The sequence below is a fragment of the Cucurbita maxima genome, unplaced genomic scaffold (genome assembly GCF_002738345.1).
Source record: "Cucurbita maxima cultivar Rimu unplaced genomic scaffold, Cmax_1.0 Cma_Scf00024, whole genome shotgun sequence".
NCBI lineage: Eukaryota > Viridiplantae > Streptophyta > Magnoliopsida > Cucurbitales > Cucurbitaceae > Cucurbita > Cucurbita maxima.
Window position 1 is genome coordinate 2,049,844 of NW_019272040.1, and position 19,739 is coordinate 2,069,582.

Genomic DNA, 19,739 nt, shown 5'->3' on the forward strand with positions numbered 1-19,739 from the left:
TTAAAACTTGGAGAATTCAAATGTTTTTATTAATTTAACGTGCAAAGAACCAGGACCCACACGACTAGCGTTGACTTGACTTGACCTTTCTTGGACCAAGAAACATCATAAGAATAAAGCGGCAACCTCTGAAACAAAGCTGATTCCAAAACGCATCTCTTTCTTTTGCGTTTTCCAATAATCCCCAAAACAAACCTTCTCGCCGGAAAATCTTCTCCGACCGCATCTCAGAGTCCGCCATGGAAGAGTAAGTAAGCTCAATCTCTCTCTCTTTTCGTTTCGTTTCGTTTCGTTTTTTCATCTCATTTCCCTCTGTTTCTGATCAGATCCGAGGCGTATCCAAAAGACAATCAGAATGGCCGGAGAAGAGGCGATGAATTCCGAATCGCCTCCGCCTCCTCGCCGTCGTCTTCCTCCACCACCAGCGTCCACGTTACGACACTCGACGGACTCGTGAATGTGAATTCGCTTTTCACCATCGCGGTGTTTGTAGGGCTTTCCTTGACGACGCCAGGGCAGCATAGTCTCGAGAATTCCTCGGTCTGCGACGCCGGCATTGATGTTGCTCGGAAGCTTCTGGTGTTTGAGGTGGTGTCGTTTAGCTTTTTTCTGTTCTCGTCTCTTGTGGCGCAGGGATTGAAGCTTGCGATTAACCTTTTGAACAGTAAGGATGTGGATGAGGCGTTTAGGGCACACATCAATTTGAAGGTGCTCAGATTTGGGATGTTGGCCTCCGCCCTTGGATCCATGATGGGCTGCTTGTTCCTGATGCTGTCGATGGTGAATGTCATTCAAATTCGCCTTGGGATGCTGTCCTGTGGGAGTAAATCGGCTGTTCATGCTGTGGCCGCGCTTGTTGTTCTGGTTTCCTCTGCTCTTTTGGTCTATATTTCCACTGCTATCTATGCTTTTCTGCATTGATTCATGATGATGATGATTATGATATACACGCTAGGTGTTCTCAATTTGAGTGGCTCAATGTTAAAGACTTCATGAACTCAAAGATTAATTTACTTGACTTATCGGCTTTTAAATTTGTGGGATTTAGTAATCATTTTGATTCACCATTGTCACGGCAATGATTTTTGATCGGTGTACTCATTAGTTAGAAGTTCATGATGAACACGAATGAGCGAGAAGAATCTCTAGACGAGTTTTTGAATTTGATATCAAGAAGTGTTTTCATGATATCAATCGACACCGATTGATATTGTTGATGGAAGTAGATTATAGCAACGAAGAGCCTAAGAACTTTAGTTAAGGGTCTTTGGCGAAATATTAGCATAGATTTCTAATGGGGTTTGAGTTGTGCATTGTTATGAGAATGATTTCTAATTGGTATGTTTATTGGCCAGAAGTTCATGATGAAACAAAGAAGAATGGAGAGAATCTCTAGACGGATTTTTGAATTCAATGTCAAGAAGTGTTTTCACGTTATCGATCGACACCGATTGATATTGTTGATGGAAGCGGATTATGGCAACGAAGAGCCTAAGAACTTCAGTTAGGGGCTTTAGCGAAATATTAACACGGATTTCAATCGAGTTTGAGTATGTACATTGTCACGAGAATGATTTCTAATCAGTATGCTCATTAGCTAGAAGTTCATGATGAAACAAAGAAAAATGGAGAACCTCTAGATGGGTTTTTGAAATCGATATCAAGATCAAGCTATCAACCGACATTGATTGATGTCGTTGATGGAAGCGGATTATGACAATGAAGAGCCTAAAAACTTCCCGAATGAACAAGAAAGCTATCCATCCGTAGTTCCTTGCTTGAAGCTATCATATATCTCCCAATCCTTCCTTTCATATGAGTGATAATCACAAGGCTTGGAAGTTTCCTTCTAGTTTACTCCTTAATTTGTTTTTCTCTAAAAAAACTTTAGAACCCTAAAAAAATTAAAAAAATAAATAAAAAGTGTTGAGAGTGGGATTTGAACCCACGCCCTTTCGGACCAGAACCTTAATCTGGCGCCTTAGACCAACTCGGCCATCTCAACTTTGATGCTCAAACAAAAAAGACCCATTATTTATATATTTGTTTTAGTATTTTGGAAATGAGATAAATGAAAAAAAAAAACGTTAAAATATATCATTTATATAAATTAAATATAATTTAATAAAAAAAATGAAAGTTTACAAGGTATAAATAATATAAATTAATTTTTAGTTCCGTTAAACATATTTTATACTTATATTGATATTATTATACTTATTTCCCTCTATCATATTTATATTTATTTTGATTATATTGATCCCTATACTTTAAATTTAATTCATTTTAATAATGTATTTAAAATATTTAAATACAGTTTTTTAATTTTAAAAAAACTTAAAATTAGTAAAATAATAATAATAATTTTGATAATGCTAAAAGAAAAAATAATAATAAGAAAGGTAAGCATAGATATTTTAAATATTTATTAAAAACATAATATAATTTGATGGTCTAAAATTACAAACACTAGAATAGAAAAAATAAATATTTAAAGTTTTTTCTTTTTTTTTTTTAAGAAAAAAAGAAAAGATTTAGATGTGGGCAGAGCTAATAAAGTCAGTCTCTGCCACCTACAATAATATCTTAACGGTGAAGATCGTAATGAACATGTCATTTTCATGCCTCCATACATTTGAAGACGAAGCTCCTCACCTGATCGATCATGGCGGAACTCTCCGGCAGCTCTGGAAACAGGTAAAACGCATGGATCATATTCGGATACTCGATCAATTCCACTTTCTTTCCGGATTCCTTCAACCATTCGTAATACCTCCTCTGCCGATCCTTCAACGGATCGAATCCCGCCACGAACACAACCGTCGCCGGGAATTCCTCCAGTTCCGCAATCGCCTCCGCATTCGGCCCGCTCACATTCGATGCAGAATGGTCTCGATCCGATCCTTCCGGTAAAAACGCCCTCCATAGCCAGTCTGTTCTTTTAAGCGAAACGATGTATCCTGGATCTAATTGAGTTTCGGATTCCATCCGTTTTACTCCGCCGAAGAACGGTTGAATCGATATTAATCCGATGATTTTGACCTTCTGGAACTGCGATTTCTGCCGAGAGAATCGTACGGCTACGTGATGTGCTAGATTGGCGCCGGCGCTGTCGCCGGCGAGGAAGCATTTGGAGAGATCGGCATTGGGAGGGAGGAGACCGATAGTGTTGTTTCCGTGGTCGAGGAATCGGAGGACGTCGAAGCCGTCGTCGTATTGGCAAGGGAAGCGGTGTTCTGGAGAGAGACGGTAATCGACGGAGAGGACGACGGCAGGGATGCGACGAGCGAGACGACGGCAGACGGCGGCGTAGGAGAAAGAGGCGTTGCTGAGGAAGGCAAAGCCGCCGCCGTGGAAGAAGATGAGGATCGGAAGAGTGGGAGCGTCGGAGCGAGGAGTGAAGACGCGAACAGAGAGGTTGCGGGAAGAATCGACGATGACGTCGAAGGAGAGGACGCCGTGGATAGGCTTGACGGGATTGGGAGAGGATTTGAAATCGAAGAGACGAAAGAGGCGGCGGTTGAGTGTGCCGTTGCGGCGAGTGACGAGGTCGCTGCAGACGGAGGAGAGGGAGACGAGGAGGCGGGTCTTCCATGGGAGAGAGGGGGATTTGGGGGCGGCGGCGGCGGAAGCCATGGCGGGCGGCGGGGGGATCTGATCCGGTAAGGGTTGGAAAGTGGAATTTAGCAGAGCAGAGGAAATGAATGAGAGGAAATGCAACGTCCAATAAAGGAAGGCAGATGGGGAAGGTGAGCGTTTCGTCTGCCATGTCTAATCAGCTGCGTAAGCTTCTTTTTTTATTTATTATTATTATTATTTATTATTATTTAACATTTTTTAAAAATGGAGCTTTTCCCCCCACCCATCTCTTACATTTATTATTCCTTACCCTTTAAATGCTAATATTTTCATTTTCGTTGTATTTTTAAAATGTTTTTTTTTTGTCTCTAATTTTATCTATTTTCTGAAAATAGTAATTATATAATCTATGTTAAATTAATAAAAATATTATTTCAATATTTTTCTTTTGTTTTATGGACAAAAATTATATATAGTTGGAAAAAAAATTAATTTAAAAATAAACTATCTATTTGGATGTTAAAATTTATTGTATTCAAGCTGTATTTTTATGGTATTGATATTTAAAAAAATCGGAAAAAAAATTAAAAAATTAGAGATACAAGAATAAAAGAATGGGAATTAAAAAGTATTAAAAAAACAAAAAAAAATTATTGACTCAGAAATTATATATATATATATATATATAAGTCTATGAATATTAATGTTAGTTTTAATATTAAAAAAAGGGTAATTTTGTCATTGTTGAGCTTGAGAAGAAATAGTTATCGTTTCCGACCCTACTTCTTCATTGCATCTACTCTGACTAGTTATTGAACTATTTTACACTTTGTTTTGTTAATTATATAGTCTAATTTGAGTTGTTTTCGAGGTTTGGCTCGAAACCAAGGTTAAGTGAGTACGAGCATTTTACTAGATTATTTTGGAGATAATCTAACTGCTTACAAGCATAAAAGATCATTGCTTGATTGTTCGAGAAAAGTACAAAAATAGGAGCCGTTAACGAGTCACCATTTAACTGTGTGTTCGACGCACCCCAAATGAGATGGGGAATCCCCTTTAAATCGGGGAGGGAGTGGGAGGGAAATTTTTCTTGCTTAGCTAAACAAGGTTAGGGACGGTGAAGACTTCCCTGTCTCCACACCCCTCCCTTTGGACTCTATTCACACGTTTCATATTTATCTTCCCATTTTTTACTTCAACGTACCATCGTTTTTACATCAATGTACATCACAGTCTATCCAATTTATACTTTTGGGTCGTGAAATTAAGAAATTAAAATATATATATATATATATCAATTTAATTATACCACACATATTTCCTATTTTCCTCGGAAAAAAAACAAAATATTATTAAAAAAAAAAAGCCACACATAATGACAGAATAAAGGAAGAAAGAAATAAAAACCTTAGAAGAGGGGTATAATGGTAAATTCACAAGACGATCCACGTTTGTGCAGGGCGGAGTGAGGGAATCCATATCTATTGGAAGCCATGACTTCTCATTATCCATTAAAAGAACTCAAAATTAGTTCTTCTCTCGATCCAATCATTGTCCTTAAGAAATTCTCATTTCTTCGTGGGGATTTTTCGATTCCCCATTTTTCAATCTTCCATTCCCTTTCAGTTTCTTCCATACCCTTTTTTTACCATTACAAAACAACGAACCTCTGCAACGGAGGTACCCACTTGCAGCAATTCGCCATTTCTCCCATTTTCCCCCTTTCATTCTACCTCTGTTTCGCTCGCTTCGAGACGATATTGCAAAACGGTGCGCGGAGTTTCTCATCGTTTAGTTTCTGTGGAGGATTTTTGTGAAATGGTTTTCCTCTTCGATCCGGTTGTGCCGTGATTCGCCTCTTTCAAGTCGCAGGTAATAATGTTAATCCCTTTGTTCATCAATGTGTGTATGGCTCCGAATGATGAGTTTTGATCTTTTTAAAGAAATTGTTGTGAAATTTTGTTCGTCTTTTCTCGTGGTTGCGATGTGGGTTTTGGGGTGTTTCCTGGATTTGGAAATCTTCTGTTTATCGAGTGAAGGAATACAGAACTTTGTTACAATGGAATCAGTTTAACTAAGTGTCAATGGATAGATTGGATTAGGGTTCTTGGTGAGTGAGTTCTTAAGCTGGCTGCTAATTCATAGGGATTTATGTGAGAAATGAATGTGGTAATATCTTTAACAGGCTTGGCCTTGCTTGGTCTTCCTTCTTATAATTTTATCTTGTATCAAATGCAATGATTTTCAATGTAGTAAAGTAGTAATACTTCAAATTGTTAGAACTCTAATGTGTATAGTTTTGAAGAATGAGGCAAATTAATACTATTCTTCTAATCATTTGCTAGGCATAGAGACTTGAAGCCTCAGTGCATTTTCATAGAGGCGTAAGCCTCTTATGGTACGAAACGATGCAAGTCTCAAGGCCAAGAGTTAGAGCCTTGCGTGAAGGCGAGTCTCAAGGTTTAAGCCTCAGTAGCTGTTTAAAACATTGAAGAATGAGGCAAATTAATACTATTCTTCTAATCATTTACAAGGCATAGAGACTTGAAGCCTCAGTGCATTTTCGTCGAGGCGTAAGCCTCTTGTGGTGCAAAACAATGCTAGTCTCGCGGCCAAAAGTTAGAGCCTTGCGTGATGGCGAGTCTCAAGGTGATAGTTAAATTTTACTACCTCTAGGAGTCCTTGTTTCTACTGCTGAAATGCTTTCTTTAGAATGTCTAGTCTCTAAGTTTAAGGACGCTAGCTGGATCTTATTTTAGAATGATCCTCTGAAGGGATGGTGGAAAAAAACTGGATGTGTTCTTGCAAGTGTGATGGAATTTCTATCTTTGAACACAAGAAACCTTAAGTTCTTTGGACAAGTTCTATGTTTGCCTGGTTGGTACAGTAGATTACTTGATGGTTCTGGATGATGCTTAAATCTGTTCTTAAAACGTTTCTGTTTAACACTTGTTATTTTGTGACCGATTGTATTCACCTCATGGGTGGACTTGAGTGGTGAAATCTCTGTTTTGATGTAGATGAATATTCATTATGGTAAAGCCCCAAGTCCACCGCTAGCAGACATTGTCCTCCTCGGGTCTCCCCTTAAGGTTTTTAAAATGTGGATTGTGAGATCCCACATCGGCTGAGGTTGGGGTGGAGAACGAAGCATTTTTTATAAGGGTGTGAAAACTTCTCCTCTAGCAGACGCATTTTAAAAAGCCTTGAGAAGAAGCCCGAAAAGGAAAGCCCAAATAGGACAATATTTGTTAGCAGGGACTTGAGCTGTTACAATTATCTTCTTTAACGTTAATGTAAATCAATATCTTGTCTTCGTGAGGACCTTATATTCATACTAGTTTTAGCCCATATATTGTGTTTGCCTGTTGCTAATGTTGTCATATATCCTTGAAATCAGGACAAATGGGAACAGCCTCTGTACAATGTCTAATTAACAGTACTTCCAGATTCATTCATCTGGTTTCATGCCATACTACAAAGTCTTTGCCTCTTCCTAAAAACTGCAAGAATCTTGCTGTTGTCTTGAAACATCTTAAACTCGTGCTTGATGATGTCGTTAGTCTCAAACTATCCTCAGATGAGTTACTTTATAGAGAATGTGAGTCTTTGGATATCGCTGTTAATGATGCTCGGGAGTTCATTGAAAACTGGTGTCCAAAGATGAGCAAAATTTGCAGCGTAAGTACCTTAAGAATCAGCTTTCTCTTATATTCCAAATTCAATTCTTCTATCATCCAAACTTTAGTAATTTCTCCTGTTTTGCATCATCTTAGGCTTTGAAATGTGATCCGCTGCTTATAAAGATTCAAAGCTCTTTACAAGAGATTTGTGAGATTGTATGGAAGTTGTCGGAATCAGTATCATGTAGCTCAAGTGTAAATGCTATTCAGGTATGTATAAATTTGGAAACATTTATGAAATCTAAGGAGTTCTCTTGATTTTGATACATCTTGTCTGGTTATTTGACACAAATAACATTGACATCTAATGAACTGTCCAGAAATGTCTTGAAGGTCTTCAATCATTGAAGCAGGAAAGGATATCTGAATCTATAGAAGAGGCTTTAATTAGTCAAAGGAGTGGCATTGGTCCGAACTCCGAAGATCTTCTAAAAATTATCGAAGTTCTTCATTTGATGTCGAATCAAGAACTTCTGAAGGAGACTATAGCAGTCGAAAAGGAGAGAATCGATGCTGAACGAAACAATGTGAAAGAGGAACTATATCGGATCAATGAAATTATGGGTCTAATTATCCGTATACGAGATTGGATGATTAGAAAGGACTATTTTCATGGGATAAATGGAGTATCAGTTCCTTCATACTTCCGCTGTCCATTGTCGTTGGAACTGATGCTTGATCCAGTAATTGTGGCGTCTGGCCAAACCTATGACAGGTCCTCCATTCAAAAGTGGATAGATAGTGGGCTGAACATCTGCCCCAACACTCATCAGACGCTCACGCATACAAATCTTATTCCCAATTACACTGTTAAAGCCATGATTTTGAGTTGGTGCGATGAAAACAAACTGAATATTTCCAGTTTATCATCGTTGGTTCAATTGTCTCAGCAGGATTCAAATCGAAGTGATAGCTCTCGATCATCTCCTGAAGTTGAAAAGGGTTCTAACAATCGAAATGGGGACGTTTTTACTACTTTAATTGGGGGAAAATCTAATGAAGGCCAGAGAAATGAAACCGAAAAGTTTGACCACCCTTCCCCTCAGCAGTCATATATCTACAGCAGGAGTGTATCAGCCTCCAGTGCCTTATCTAGCATTGATTATGTTCCATCGGCACTTAATGAGGTGTTGAAGATATCAACTAAACACGAAATCACATCAGAACATCCTGCTGCATCTCATAATGAAGCATCGGGGTTGAATTCCTCATTAGAAGGTGGACAATTACAGGCTTGTAAAACAGAAACAGGCATGGTGGAGAATGGTAACTGTAATAGTACAACAGGTAACTTAGTTCCAGTCGAACCTGAATCCGATAACTCTTTGGGAGATTTGCATATCAAGAAAGTAGTTGCAGACCTTAAGAGCCAAAGGGATGAAGTTCAAATGAAAGCTGCAGAAGAATTAAGGCTTCTTGCCAAGGATAACGTAGAGAACCGTGTTATAATAGGCCAATGTGGGGCTATAGGCCCGTTACTTTCACTGTTATATTCAGATGGAAAGCAGATACAAGAGCATGCAGTGACAGCTCTCTTAAACCTGTCAATTAATGAAAATAATAAAGTCATGATTGCACAAGGAGGAGCCATAGAACCACTTATTCATGTTTTGAAGACAGGAACATCTACTGCTAAAGAAAATTCTGCAGCAACTTTATTCAGTCTCTCTGTATTGGAAGAATACAAGGCCAAAATCGGTCGGTCTGGTGCAGTTAAAGCCTTGGTCAATCTCTTAGGTGAGGGTACACTGAGGGGTAAGAAAGATGCAGCCACCGCTTTGTTCAACTTGTCAATTTTTCATGAAAATAAGGTTCGTATAGTTCAAGCAGGAGCAGTTAAGTACCTTGTTGGGCTACTAGCCACTACTACGGGAATGGTCGATAAGGCTGCAGCACTTCTTGCTAATTTGTCGACAATTTCAGAGGGTCGATTGGCAATTGCTCGGGAAGGGGGTATACCCTTGTTGGTAGAAATTGTTGAATGTGGATCTATGAGAGGAAAGGAAAATGCTGCATCTATTCTGTTGCAACTATGCCTTCATAGTCCCAAGTTTTGTACCCTGGTTCTCCAAGAAGGAGCCGTTCCACCTCTAGTCGCCCTATCTCAGTCTGGCACACCTAGAGCAAAAGAAAAGGTATCTATTCTACCCTCCTTTTCAATGGGAGATGTCTGTAATTCTCCTTGGGATTCCCCTTTTTTTGTAATTTCATGCTATGAATCCACAGCCTTTTGCTTTTCGCCTCATGAATCATATTAGGATTAAGCTAACCAATAACATTTGTTTTTCAAAGAAAAAGTCCAAACGAATAACTACGAAAATCTTTAGAGGCAAACATCCCTTCTCACTCTGAGGGCTTGATTTTTGTCTGCCCAGTTTTTTTGTTTGGCTGGCTTGTCAAGTATCCTTTGTATTTTTTTACATTTTATCTCAATGACAGTTCGGTTGATCTAGAACTATACAAGAAACTTGATTCCATTGTACTTTACGTCGTTCGTACAAGAACGATGCAAGGGAAGAGTGGAAAAGGAGGAGAATAACACTTTTCCTCGTATTGCAGGCACAACAGCTACTCAGCCATTTTCGGAATCAAAGAGATGGAAGCACAGGGAAAGCAAAATCATAGGAAGAGAACTTTCTCAATTTCATCAACTATTGAAGGGTATGATCTTCATCAGGTACTTCACTATTGTGTAAAAGAGAAATAAATTCTTTAGTTATGAATTATATCTTTGGCAGCTGTGTGCATCTGGGTTTTGTTTTCTCTCCCTAAAATTCCAATTGACGAATGGTTTGTAAATGTAGAATCTAAGCTGCTTCTCCAAGTCTTTCTTTGTTTTAATTCTTTTTGGTGGAATCTAGACATGTAGGGTTCTAGATTCTGTTTTGCTTTGAGCTTGGCCAGAACATAGCCTGGACAGTTCCACTGCAGTGGTTTTAGTGGTTCTGTTGTGAGTATTGTACATATAATGTAGATATATTGTGGACTCTCCCACTTAAATTTGCAATAGCACTATTAATTCATATGAACCATCATTTTTACCTTTCTTATTAACTCAAATATCTAAGTCTGTCTGATTTGATCTGTGAAGTTCATACAAAGTATCAAAGAGACCCCAAAAAGGACATCCTATCTTAAGAGTTCAATGGAAAAGGAAATGGAATTTAATCATCATCCTCTGGATCCATATCCTTAATCTTCACATCTGCATCTTCACCGTATTGAATGCAGATATCTATTTGAGCCAACACGTATCTTATACTGTTCAAAACAAACGATATCATATCAGGCTTGGCCTTCAAAGACAAGTCAATGCAACAGTAAAACCAATTTAAATGAACTGCAACATCTCGAAGCCAAAGTATAAAAGCCAGGAGAAAAGAATAAGAGCTTCCTGTCGTGTTGTTATATTTCCGATCATTTATTCTGAGGACTATAGAACTGGTAATTTTGAAAGAGAAAAGAAGTAAATTTCTAAACTCCAAAACTCGTGTTGATATGAGAACCTTAAACTTTCAATTTCATTCTATCAAACCCCAAATTTGAATAAAAAGATTGTTCAAGAATTAACCAATAAATTGCACAAACTCCGACTATTGAAACACCCTCAAGTCACATAAACAATATAAACAAACTCAACTATGAAAATACACTAACTTGGATATAAAAACAGAGTAAACAAAAGCCAATAGTAGCAGTAAAATTCTTAATTCCAACTAAAAAATATCCAAAATGATCATAAGAACAAGTATACAAAAAATAATCTCGTCAAATAAAAAAAAAAAAACGCTTCTAGCTAATCACAAATCAGCCGTAAGATGAAAACTCAGTTAATGGAGATTATTAGTTTTCACCACGATCAAATTGTCGAAGCTAGAAGTGTTAAAAGTGACTCACTAGGCAACCTATCGAGGTAAAAAAAAAAAAAAAAAAAAAGAACTTTTCTAGTTAGGAATAGAAATATTTAACATCATGCTAATCGGTTAAGTCTACTAAGAACCAGATAGATATTATTGTTCCCCTAAAATATACTTGTTTGTTTATACAATTTCTAGCTCATCTGCAGAAAAAAAAAAAAAGCCATGAACAACTATAACTATAGTACTAATCAGGGGCAACAACGGGTTCAAAAATTTAATATTGCGGCAGCTACAACAAGAAAAATCCAAGAAACAGAAGTGCAAGGGGAGATGAGTGAGTGCACAGAGAAAAAGAGTACCTGCTTTCTTTCCTCAAGTCAAGTGGTACAAAACTCACCGTGTTATATTCGTCCACCTGAAATAATAAATGGATGTAAGTATATACAAAACCAACCTTCTCATTCATTGCAAATTACAAAAGAACACAATTGGGAATATAAATTAACGTAACGTGCATAAAAACTAAAAGTATTTTCAATGATCTTTCCAAACATTATGATAAAATATCACCTTCCTTTCTAAGAAACTAAAATAGTATTCTTTTGTGTAGACTGCAAACAAAAACTCTCAACCATGACCAGAAACTTGAGTAATGTATGAAAAAACTGTAAGCTGCTCACCAGTTCAATAAGAGCTTTATTTAGCTTTGAAAACTGTGGAGCCATCCGTTGATTCAACTCTGACAACAAAACTTGAGGCTCCGGATTTAAGAAGCTAGGGTATAAGTCAAGAATTTGAAACAATGAAGGAAAATTTGAATGGAATGGAATAGTTAATTCAGGAGCAGATGGTGAAGACGATACATACTCTTCAATATCCTTTTTGTTGGTCACAAGATACATTTTGGAAAGGATGTTAATATGTGGCAATTCAAGTTGGACCATTGCTGAAAGAGATGCCATGCAACCACTAATAAACTTTGTGATGTCTGTCATGAACTGATACATAGGGGAATTGTCACTAAACGAGTAAAGAACAGAGCAAGGCATTACTGGGGTGATAGAAAGTTATGAACTTAGAATTTACAAACCTGAGAATCAAGCAAATACACAGCACAGACATTGAAATTTTTTCGCTTTAAATGTTCCACAAAGTTCTTAAGAACAGGAACATGGGAAAAGAGCTCTATCTGACCTACATGGTAGCCAAAAGTGATAAATATTCAATACCCAATTCTAGCATGAAAATCAACTATGTTTAACGTCGTAGTATCTTGAGTAGGTAAGATCTGTTCTAGAATAAGATGACTGATACTCAGATTTATTAGGTGTTTTATGAGATCAAGTTGGTTTTCGTATTTGCAATTTTTAATCCCAATGTAGTCAATATATGCTACACATACAAGCACACTTCTACTTCAGTGACATGGAAATGCTCCCAAAGAAAACTCTAGCATTTGTAACAGCTCAAGCCTACCGTAACCAAATATTGTCTGCTTTGGCCCATTATGTATCATTGTCTGCCTTTTTTTTTTTTTTAAGAGAGAATTTCATTGATGATCGAAATTTACAAAAGGGATGTATAATCTATGGTGTTTACAAAAGACCTTCCCAATGAGGGAGGTATACCTATAGGAAGTACAAATATTGGACAGTTTACACCAAGATATAGTTTGGTAGACAATATTATCAAAAAGTATTGTGTAGATCTGTCTTTTCTGCAAATACTCTGATTTTTTTATTTCCACAAATTCCAAAAGAAAGTCATGATGAGGTTTTTCCATAATAGGACTTTTGCATTCTTGAAAGGGTGGAACGTTAAAGCCATATCCAAAAATTCATTTACCTCTCTAGGAAATGTGAGATGTCATCTGAATATATTGAGAATCGTTGTCCAGAAATTCTGAGTGTATGTGCATTGCATAAACAAGTGGCTTTGTGATTCGTTTTCTTTCTTGCATAATGGACACCAATTTGGAGGAGTGATGTAAGACATTCTTTTTTAGAGTTTTTCACTTGTGCTAATGGCTTTTTGCACTATTTCCCAAAGGAAGAGCTTCACCTTTTTAGACTATGTCCTTGCCATACTGTCTTTTGCTAGTGTGGGATTTATTGCTTCTACTTTTCATATCGTCTTTGCTGTCCTTTGCATACTATCTACCTCACGATTTTAAAACATATCTACATGAGAGAGGTTTCCACACCTTTATAAAGAACGTTTTCTTCTCATCTCCAACAGATGTGAGATCTCACAATCACAATCCACACCCCTTGTTGCCCAGCGTCCTCGCTAGCACACTGTTCGGTTTCTCTTACCTCTTTACTTAGATGACCTTTTTTTGTTCAATGATTTTCTAAAGAATCTAGGAAGTCATTCTCATTTATAGCTATAATTACATCATACTAAACAGTAAAGCAGAAGTATGAAACCCAAAATAACCTCCTGAGCAAAAAAATACCTGATACATCTTAACAAAGACTTGAAAAAACAAAACCTTGACAGAAAAGTAAAAGGAAAAAATTAGATGAGACCAAATATAAAAGTTGAAACTTAAAGTAGTAAGAGTATTAATCATAGTATTTAAGTATATCTAACTTCGTACAAATTGCAACAGTATGATAGCCATCTATCTGCTTAAACAATACACAAACACAAGCACGCAAGAGAACGATGCAAACCTGGGCAGTCAAAAACTAAATAGTCATCATCCATGTAGTTATCCAATTCTTCTGTCAACCAATCATCTAGATTTTCTTCAAGATGTCTAATAAAAGATTAAGGTAATTCACAAGGTTTTAAAGAACACACACATGGACATACACACTCTATAAATCTTTGCCCACAACTTCAGAAATAAAAGGAACTGTTCATTCATTAAATGAACCAAAGTTTTTTTTTTTTTTTTTTCTTGGATGGGTGGATGGATGGATGATGACTGATGGATAGATACACAATACAATGACGAAGACGGAAAAAACATGTTTTTTGAATTTAAGTGACTGAATCCCACAACTTCAAGGAGGAAAAGGGCATAATCACTTAAGGATACTACATGCAGTATAGAAGGCCACCATTAGGACCAAGTCCAAGCTCCTCCATAACATCATCCAACGAAACGAGCTCCCTAATATCTGTAAGCATGCAATACAAATCACTTCAGTTTAGTGAGTCAGTCATTTGAACTCATAAGATCGTCAAAGTAATGTACGCCTACCCATGTCTACAGGATAGTCAAAATGCTCGGCAGCAGGGTCAAGATTCACAACATGCATAGTTCGTCCAACAGTCTCGCAGTGTTGGTGCAAGCTAGAGCAATAGGTTGACTGATTCAGGTAAAAACTTCAATGAAGTTAGTTAAAATCGATAAGCCTAGACCAGAATCGTTCATAGATGGAATCAAACAATGAAAAAGGAAATAGCTGCTATTTTCTGGGATACATAGCCACATTTTCATTAAGAAGCAACTGCTGGTTAATAATCAGACATGAACGAATTATGATTTTGGATTAATTTAAGAGCATATTAACAAAAAATACTCCAAATACAACAAGCTTTAGTAGTTTGATACAATGAATATTCATAATCCGTGAAACGTTTATTCAAAAGCTGTGCCATGTCCATTGAAATGTTAGATGCTAACTTTTAGTTATCACACAGTGGCATACAAGTAAGAAAAGGTAAGAACAGCTGAATAGAGCACTTATCCATCACCTTGCCACTACCGGCAGGACCAATAACTAGTTGTGCATATCCCATGGTAGCTTACAAGTTGTCTCACAAGTTTAAAGCAGACAAAGACAGCAGATGATCCGCAATGATGCAATAACTGCAACAACAATATATGCAGAACACCAAACACCCACCGAGAATAGCAAATTCAACAAGTCAGAGAGGCCCATAAACACTGTAACAGAGAAGCACAATTGGTAAAAGTAAAAATCAAAAGATCACGTACTGCATATAGGGGGGGAAATCAAAAAAAGAAAAATCTCAGCTTATGTTCTTGTAAAAAACAGGCTACTGTTACAGATATAAAAGAGAGAAAAAGAAGAGAAGAAACACAAGGATTGAAAAAAATTCTATAAAACAAGAGCATCCAGACAGAGCTAACCAATTGTTCAAGAACAAATTGCCAAAAGTTCGTCAATGGAAAAGAAATCATTCAGCTAAGGTAGATCTCACAAACACGATGAGAAACAAGATCCATATACCAAAAGGAACCAACAACGAAATACCAAGCAAGGATAACTAAGACATAAGAGATGGCCAAAACCTCGAGGAAATCAACAAAAAAGCAAACACCACCCCAAAGAAAAACTTACACCCAAAATTCCCAGACAAGAACTATCCTTCTCGTTTGTAATTCTGTAATTAAAGCAAGGTCCAAAACCGTATTTATATGCAAAATCCTATTAATGGGGACCAAGATTGCGTAGAAAGAAGATTTGATGACAATATCAGCCAGCGATAAGAAAAATAACTTCACGCCGCCACAGAAACACATTGTTCTTCGATCAAATCGAGCCAACGAAGCATTCGCATGAAATTACAGAAAAAAGGTAAGCTGAGTTCATTTCCTATTTCATAAAACGGTACAAAGACTAAAACCCTTCCAACTCCGACTTGAACACGAGCCATAACGGCGAGAAAAAGTCAGAGAGAAATGATATGAGTATTCAACCACCAAAAACATAGAAAACAAAAGGGAAAGCAAAAAGAATCACCGATTTTCAGGGAAGAGTAAATGAAAGCTTACTGACAAAGCAGAAGAGGATTAAAACCCTTGAACATTGGGGTATTGAAGCCCGATCATGAGCTCGGATTAGTGAGAAAAAACAGGTAAAATGCAGAGAAGAGAAGAAGAAGAAGAGAGAAGAGGAAGAAAAAAGAAAGTGGCGATTCAACTTCAACGGGAAATTAATGAATTGGAGAGAAACGTATGAACTGACGCCAAAACAAGAACGAAAAACAAAATAAATAAATACAAAATGTCCCGTTTTAGTCTTATAAACTGTTCATTTTCCATTTTTAAATCTTTTTTTTTAGTTCCGTTTTAAGTGATTTACGATGACGATAGATTTGAAACTTTTTTTTTTTCTTATTTATCTCAAAAATACTTTAAACTTTTTAAATTTTCAATAATATTCTTAAAATTTAAAAAAATAAAAATAAAAATAATCTACTTTAGCTATAATAATAGATTTTAAAAATACTCATAAAATTTATTTATCTCGAACATTGTCTAGATTATTTTTAATTTTTTAATAAATTTTAATGACATTTTGATAGCTTTGATAGCTTCTAACAAAAATTGGATATTAATGATTGTTCAAAAGAATTTTAAAACAATTTTGAGAGATAAATGGTGTATTTGAAACTATTTTATGCGTTAATATTTTGAAATATTAAAAATATTAACAGCTTCTATCTAAAATTAATAGGTATTATCTAAAATTAATAGGTATTATTGATAATTGTGAAAAAAAATTTTAGATAAAATTCATGGCAAGAATGAGAAGAATCAACTCTCAGTTCCAAATCATAAGAACGCTAGCTCTTGATCTAGCCCTCAATCATAAGAACACTAGCTCTCAATCATAAGAACGCGAGCTCTCAATCATAAGAACGCGAGCTCTCGATCTAGCCCTCAATCATAAGAACGCTAGCTCTCGATCTAGCCCTCAAATGTAAGATTGTCAGACACATTATAACAACTGCCTGCAATAAATTCACCAAGTAGGGGTGTCTCCAAGACGCTATAACCCGTCTATCTTCCAAGAGCGACTCTACTCCATTACCAATTTCGAATGAACAAAAAGAAACCTTACAGTAGTTAGGCATGTAAATGGCTTTTCCAAGGCAACGAGGACAGCCACTTATGGGAAGGTTACAGCTCGAGTCCCATATTCTTTTGAAATGGAGTGTAACCATAAGGATGAAAGGCTCATTAGGAAATCTCCATAGCCACTTACAAAATCATGCTTGGCTTTCTTTGTTCATAGCCAATGATCGTATCAGACTTATTCACAAAGGCTCAGGGGTGCAAGCCAAAACTGGAAGAAAATAAGGCTGACTAAACCAAGTCAATTCAATTTGAACGAACTACAATCGCCGTGGTTTAGTTTTTTGACGTCGCTTCAGGAATCGATTTCTCTTTGTTGTAGCAACATGTCAATTTATCGTTGATTCAAAAAAATGAACTCAAACCAACCTGCATATACTCTCCGTCCTAGACGAGCCTCGTCGGCATCTAATATGCCATTGACATAAGCAAACATTGATCGTCCAGCTACAGTGTTCCATTCCATCAGCCAGTTCAGAAAATATTCTACATAAGAAAAGGTACCACAGACAGTGACTCGAGACCCATGGCTTTAAGTTATGAAAAGAAGACCTATATATATCTGATGAAATGTAATATAAAACTTAATGATACAAGGAAATATAAAAGATCTGGATAGAGGAAGGCTTTTATAAGAGGTTGTTCAAGTGTATAAACATCCAGAAAACATATTTCTTATTAAAAATAACTACAAGAATTGGCCACATCACAGCATATGACTTAGCAAAGGCCTTAGGGAAGTGAGGCACACCTAATGCCTAGACACGCCTTTTAAATGCTAATCACTCCAATCTATCCATGTAAGATTCAACAAGTTGATCATTACCATAAATTTCGCACATAGCCTACAATCTCCTTCTCTATACTTGATCGGTTAGTGTAAGATCCCATATCAATTGGAGAGGAGAATGAGTGTTAGCGAGGATGCTGACCCCGAAATGGGTGAATTGTGAGATCTGACATCGACTGGAGAGAGGAACGAATGCCAGCAATGATGCTGGGCCTCAAAGGAGGTGGATTGTGAGATCACACATCGGTTGGAGAAGGGAACAAAGAATTCTTTATAAAGGTGTGGAAAACTCACCCTAGCATACATGTTTTACAAACTTTGAGGGGAAGCTCAAAAGAAAAGGCCCAGAGATAACGATATCTACTAGCAGTGGGCTTAGGATGTTACAGTTAGTGGATACATACATACATCCAAAAATTAGGTAAACCTTAACTTCGACTCGAGATGATTGAGAGAAAAGAAACAAGATTTTTGTTCTCATCTCCTTAAGTTGTTTAGGTATACATTAATACCTCCATTTATTTTCTACATTCAACAATATCTCCTCCAATTTTGATGAAGAAAAAAAAACCCAAATACCAACGTGCCCACAAGACTTCTCTTGGGGGTGAACATGAAGAAAATTTTCCAAATAACTCAGGCAGTACTAGTGCACAAAGACAAACAAGTAACGTTTAAATTTCATAAAATAGACTGATCTCAAAGAACAACCATCTCACTCTATCTCATTGTTTGGAACAATGCCTTTAAAGAAATCAAGGTTGATAAACACCACGGTTCATGACCAATCCCTAGATCAGTGACATGCCCATAGTGGGGTTCAGAACTTCTTAAATTTTCATTTTTCCTTTCATAATGCCTTTTGGGTACTACTTTAGGAGGGACTCTACCTGAAACAACAAAGCAGTGACACAAACCCAAGGAACCCAAAAATTTTCATATTCTAAGTTGCTACCAATTGCATGCCATTCTCTTAACTCATTCTCAGAATGTTTACATTCAATCAAACAAAGAGGTACAGAAAATCCGAAAACAAAAATATCCCATTAAACAATTTGACACAGAACAACTAGAATATAGAAGCATCAAAACGACGCAATTAGGGGATAATCTTTCGCAAAGAGAACAAGTTGTCCACCAAATGCACCACTTCAAGGTACAAATTATTAAATAACCAAACAGCCAAAAAAAATCCGAAAAACAACAATTCAGTGATGCAAAAACGAGTAAATTTTTTTAAGGAATCTCCCAAGGTTTGGGCTCGGGGACAGCAACAACCATACCTTGAAGGTCGGGGGTGAGAATAACCTGGCAGCCCAGCCTCGAGTGCTTGTTCAAAGCCCTAACCCTAGAATTTCTCTTGAGCACATACTCCTCATCGTAGGACCGCGGCGGCAGCTTCTCGAGCCACTCCTGAGCGATACTGACCTCGCATTCGGCCGAACACGCGCTGATGTCTTCCAATCGATGGGATTCGGGGTCAATCAGACCCCGATTGGCGAGCGCCTTCAGAAGAGTCTGGCCGGTCAATCCGACAATCTCCTTCTTCGTGCCCTCTGGATCAATCGCGAACAGTTTGACGATGCGATCTGACACCTTTTTGGACGAGGACGATGGGGTTTCCGACGAGGCGACGGCCGACGCTGAGCCTCTTGTGAAAATGGATTTGGAGTAGCTAATCGCCGGCAGACGGTGGATTTGGCGGAGCCTGTGGAGGTTTGCGACTGCCATTGTGGGGGTAATTTGATGAGCTGATGCCGACGAATGAAAGACACTATTAAAGGGATTTCAAGTCTCGCGCTGAATTTGTTGGGGGTAATTCGGGTACATAAAAAGAGTTGGGTTATTATTACTTATTTGCCATTGTGGGGGTATTATTACTTATTTGACTAGCAAAAGTGAAAGATCTCCTAAGGCTGACCGGACCTGACCGCTTCGGACCTGACCGCTTCGTCTCTATCGGCCTCACAGCTTTGCTCCTC

At 37.4% G+C, this 19,739-nt stretch overlaps 5 protein-coding genes and 1 non-coding gene across 11 annotated transcripts; 2 read left to right on the top strand and 4 right to left on the bottom strand.

Moving 5' to 3' along the window:
* The first annotated feature begins 127 nt into the window (after nucleotides 1-127).
* On the top strand, nucleotides 128-1,034 carry LOC111497959. Its single transcript, XM_023148981.1, has 2 exons — nucleotides 128-247; nucleotides 327-1,034. Exons 1-2 carry the CDS (start codon nucleotides 240-242, stop codon nucleotides 919-921), a joined length of 603 nt encoding a protein of 200 aa, XP_023004749.1. The 5' UTR covers nucleotides 128-239; the 3' UTR covers nucleotides 922-1,034.
* Nucleotides 1,035-1,924: 890 nt separating this feature from the next.
* TRNAL-AAG lies at nucleotides 1,925-2,005 on the bottom strand. Its single transcript has one exon. It is a non-coding gene; the product is annotated as a tRNA-Leu (tRNA).
* A 408-nt stretch (nucleotides 2,006-2,413) lies between these two features.
* LOC111498022 (probable carboxylesterase 18) lies at nucleotides 2,414-3,765 on the bottom strand. Its single transcript, XM_023149075.1, has one exon. It carries the CDS (start codon nucleotides 3,634-3,636, stop codon nucleotides 2,620-2,622), a length of 1,017 nt encoding a protein of 338 aa, XP_023004843.1. The 5' UTR covers nucleotides 3,637-3,765; the 3' UTR covers nucleotides 2,414-2,619.
* Nucleotides 3,766-5,102: 1,337 nt separating this feature from the next.
* On the top strand, nucleotides 5,103-10,294 carry LOC111497985 (U-box domain-containing protein 3-like). Of its 5 annotated transcripts, none has more exons than XM_023149018.1 (6): nucleotides 5,103-5,454; nucleotides 5,928-6,042; nucleotides 6,983-7,263; nucleotides 7,359-7,475; nucleotides 7,586-9,400; nucleotides 9,825-10,294. In XM_023149018.1, the coding sequence occupies exons 2-6, from the start codon at nucleotides 5,991-5,993 to the stop codon at nucleotides 9,888-9,890; spliced, it is 2,331 nt and encodes a 776-aa protein (XP_023004786.1). In that variant the 5' UTR covers nucleotides 5,103-5,454; nucleotides 5,928-5,990; the 3' UTR covers nucleotides 9,891-10,294. The 5 variants fall into 5 exon arrangements, with proteins under 5 accessions (XP_023004786.1, XP_023004790.1, XP_023004787.1 ...); XM_023149022.1 differs by having other exon boundaries at nucleotides 5,928-6,030; XM_023149019.1 differs by lacking the exon at nucleotides 5,928-6,042 and adding an exon at nucleotides 6,117-6,231.
* Nucleotides 10,285-14,256, bottom strand: LOC111497987 (GPN-loop GTPase 3-like). Of its 2 annotated transcripts, XM_023149025.1 has the most exons (7): nucleotides 14,175-14,256; nucleotides 13,804-13,889; nucleotides 12,216-12,319; nucleotides 11,993-12,123; nucleotides 11,806-11,899; nucleotides 11,485-11,540; nucleotides 10,285-10,706 (listed from the first exon to the last, which is right to left on the bottom strand). In XM_023149025.1, the coding sequence occupies exons 2-7, from the start codon at nucleotides 13,835-13,837 to the stop codon at nucleotides 10,430-10,432; spliced, it is 696 nt and encodes a 231-aa protein (XP_023004793.1). In that variant the 5' UTR covers nucleotides 13,838-13,889; nucleotides 14,175-14,256; the 3' UTR covers nucleotides 10,285-10,429. The 2 variants fall into 2 exon arrangements, with proteins under 2 accessions (XP_023004793.1, XP_023004794.1); XM_023149026.1 differs by lacking the exons at nucleotides 12,216-12,319; nucleotides 14,175-14,256 and having other exon boundaries at nucleotides 11,993-12,145; nucleotides 13,804-13,857.
* A 4,469-nt stretch (nucleotides 14,257-18,725) lies between these two features.
* On the bottom strand, nucleotides 18,726-19,543 carry LOC111497990 (putidaredoxin-like). The gene has a single exon (XM_023149030.1). It carries the CDS (start codon nucleotides 19,486-19,488, stop codon nucleotides 18,994-18,996), a length of 495 nt encoding a protein of 164 aa, XP_023004798.1. The 5' UTR covers nucleotides 19,489-19,543; the 3' UTR covers nucleotides 18,726-18,993.
* Nucleotides 19,544-19,739: the final 196 nt, after the last annotated feature.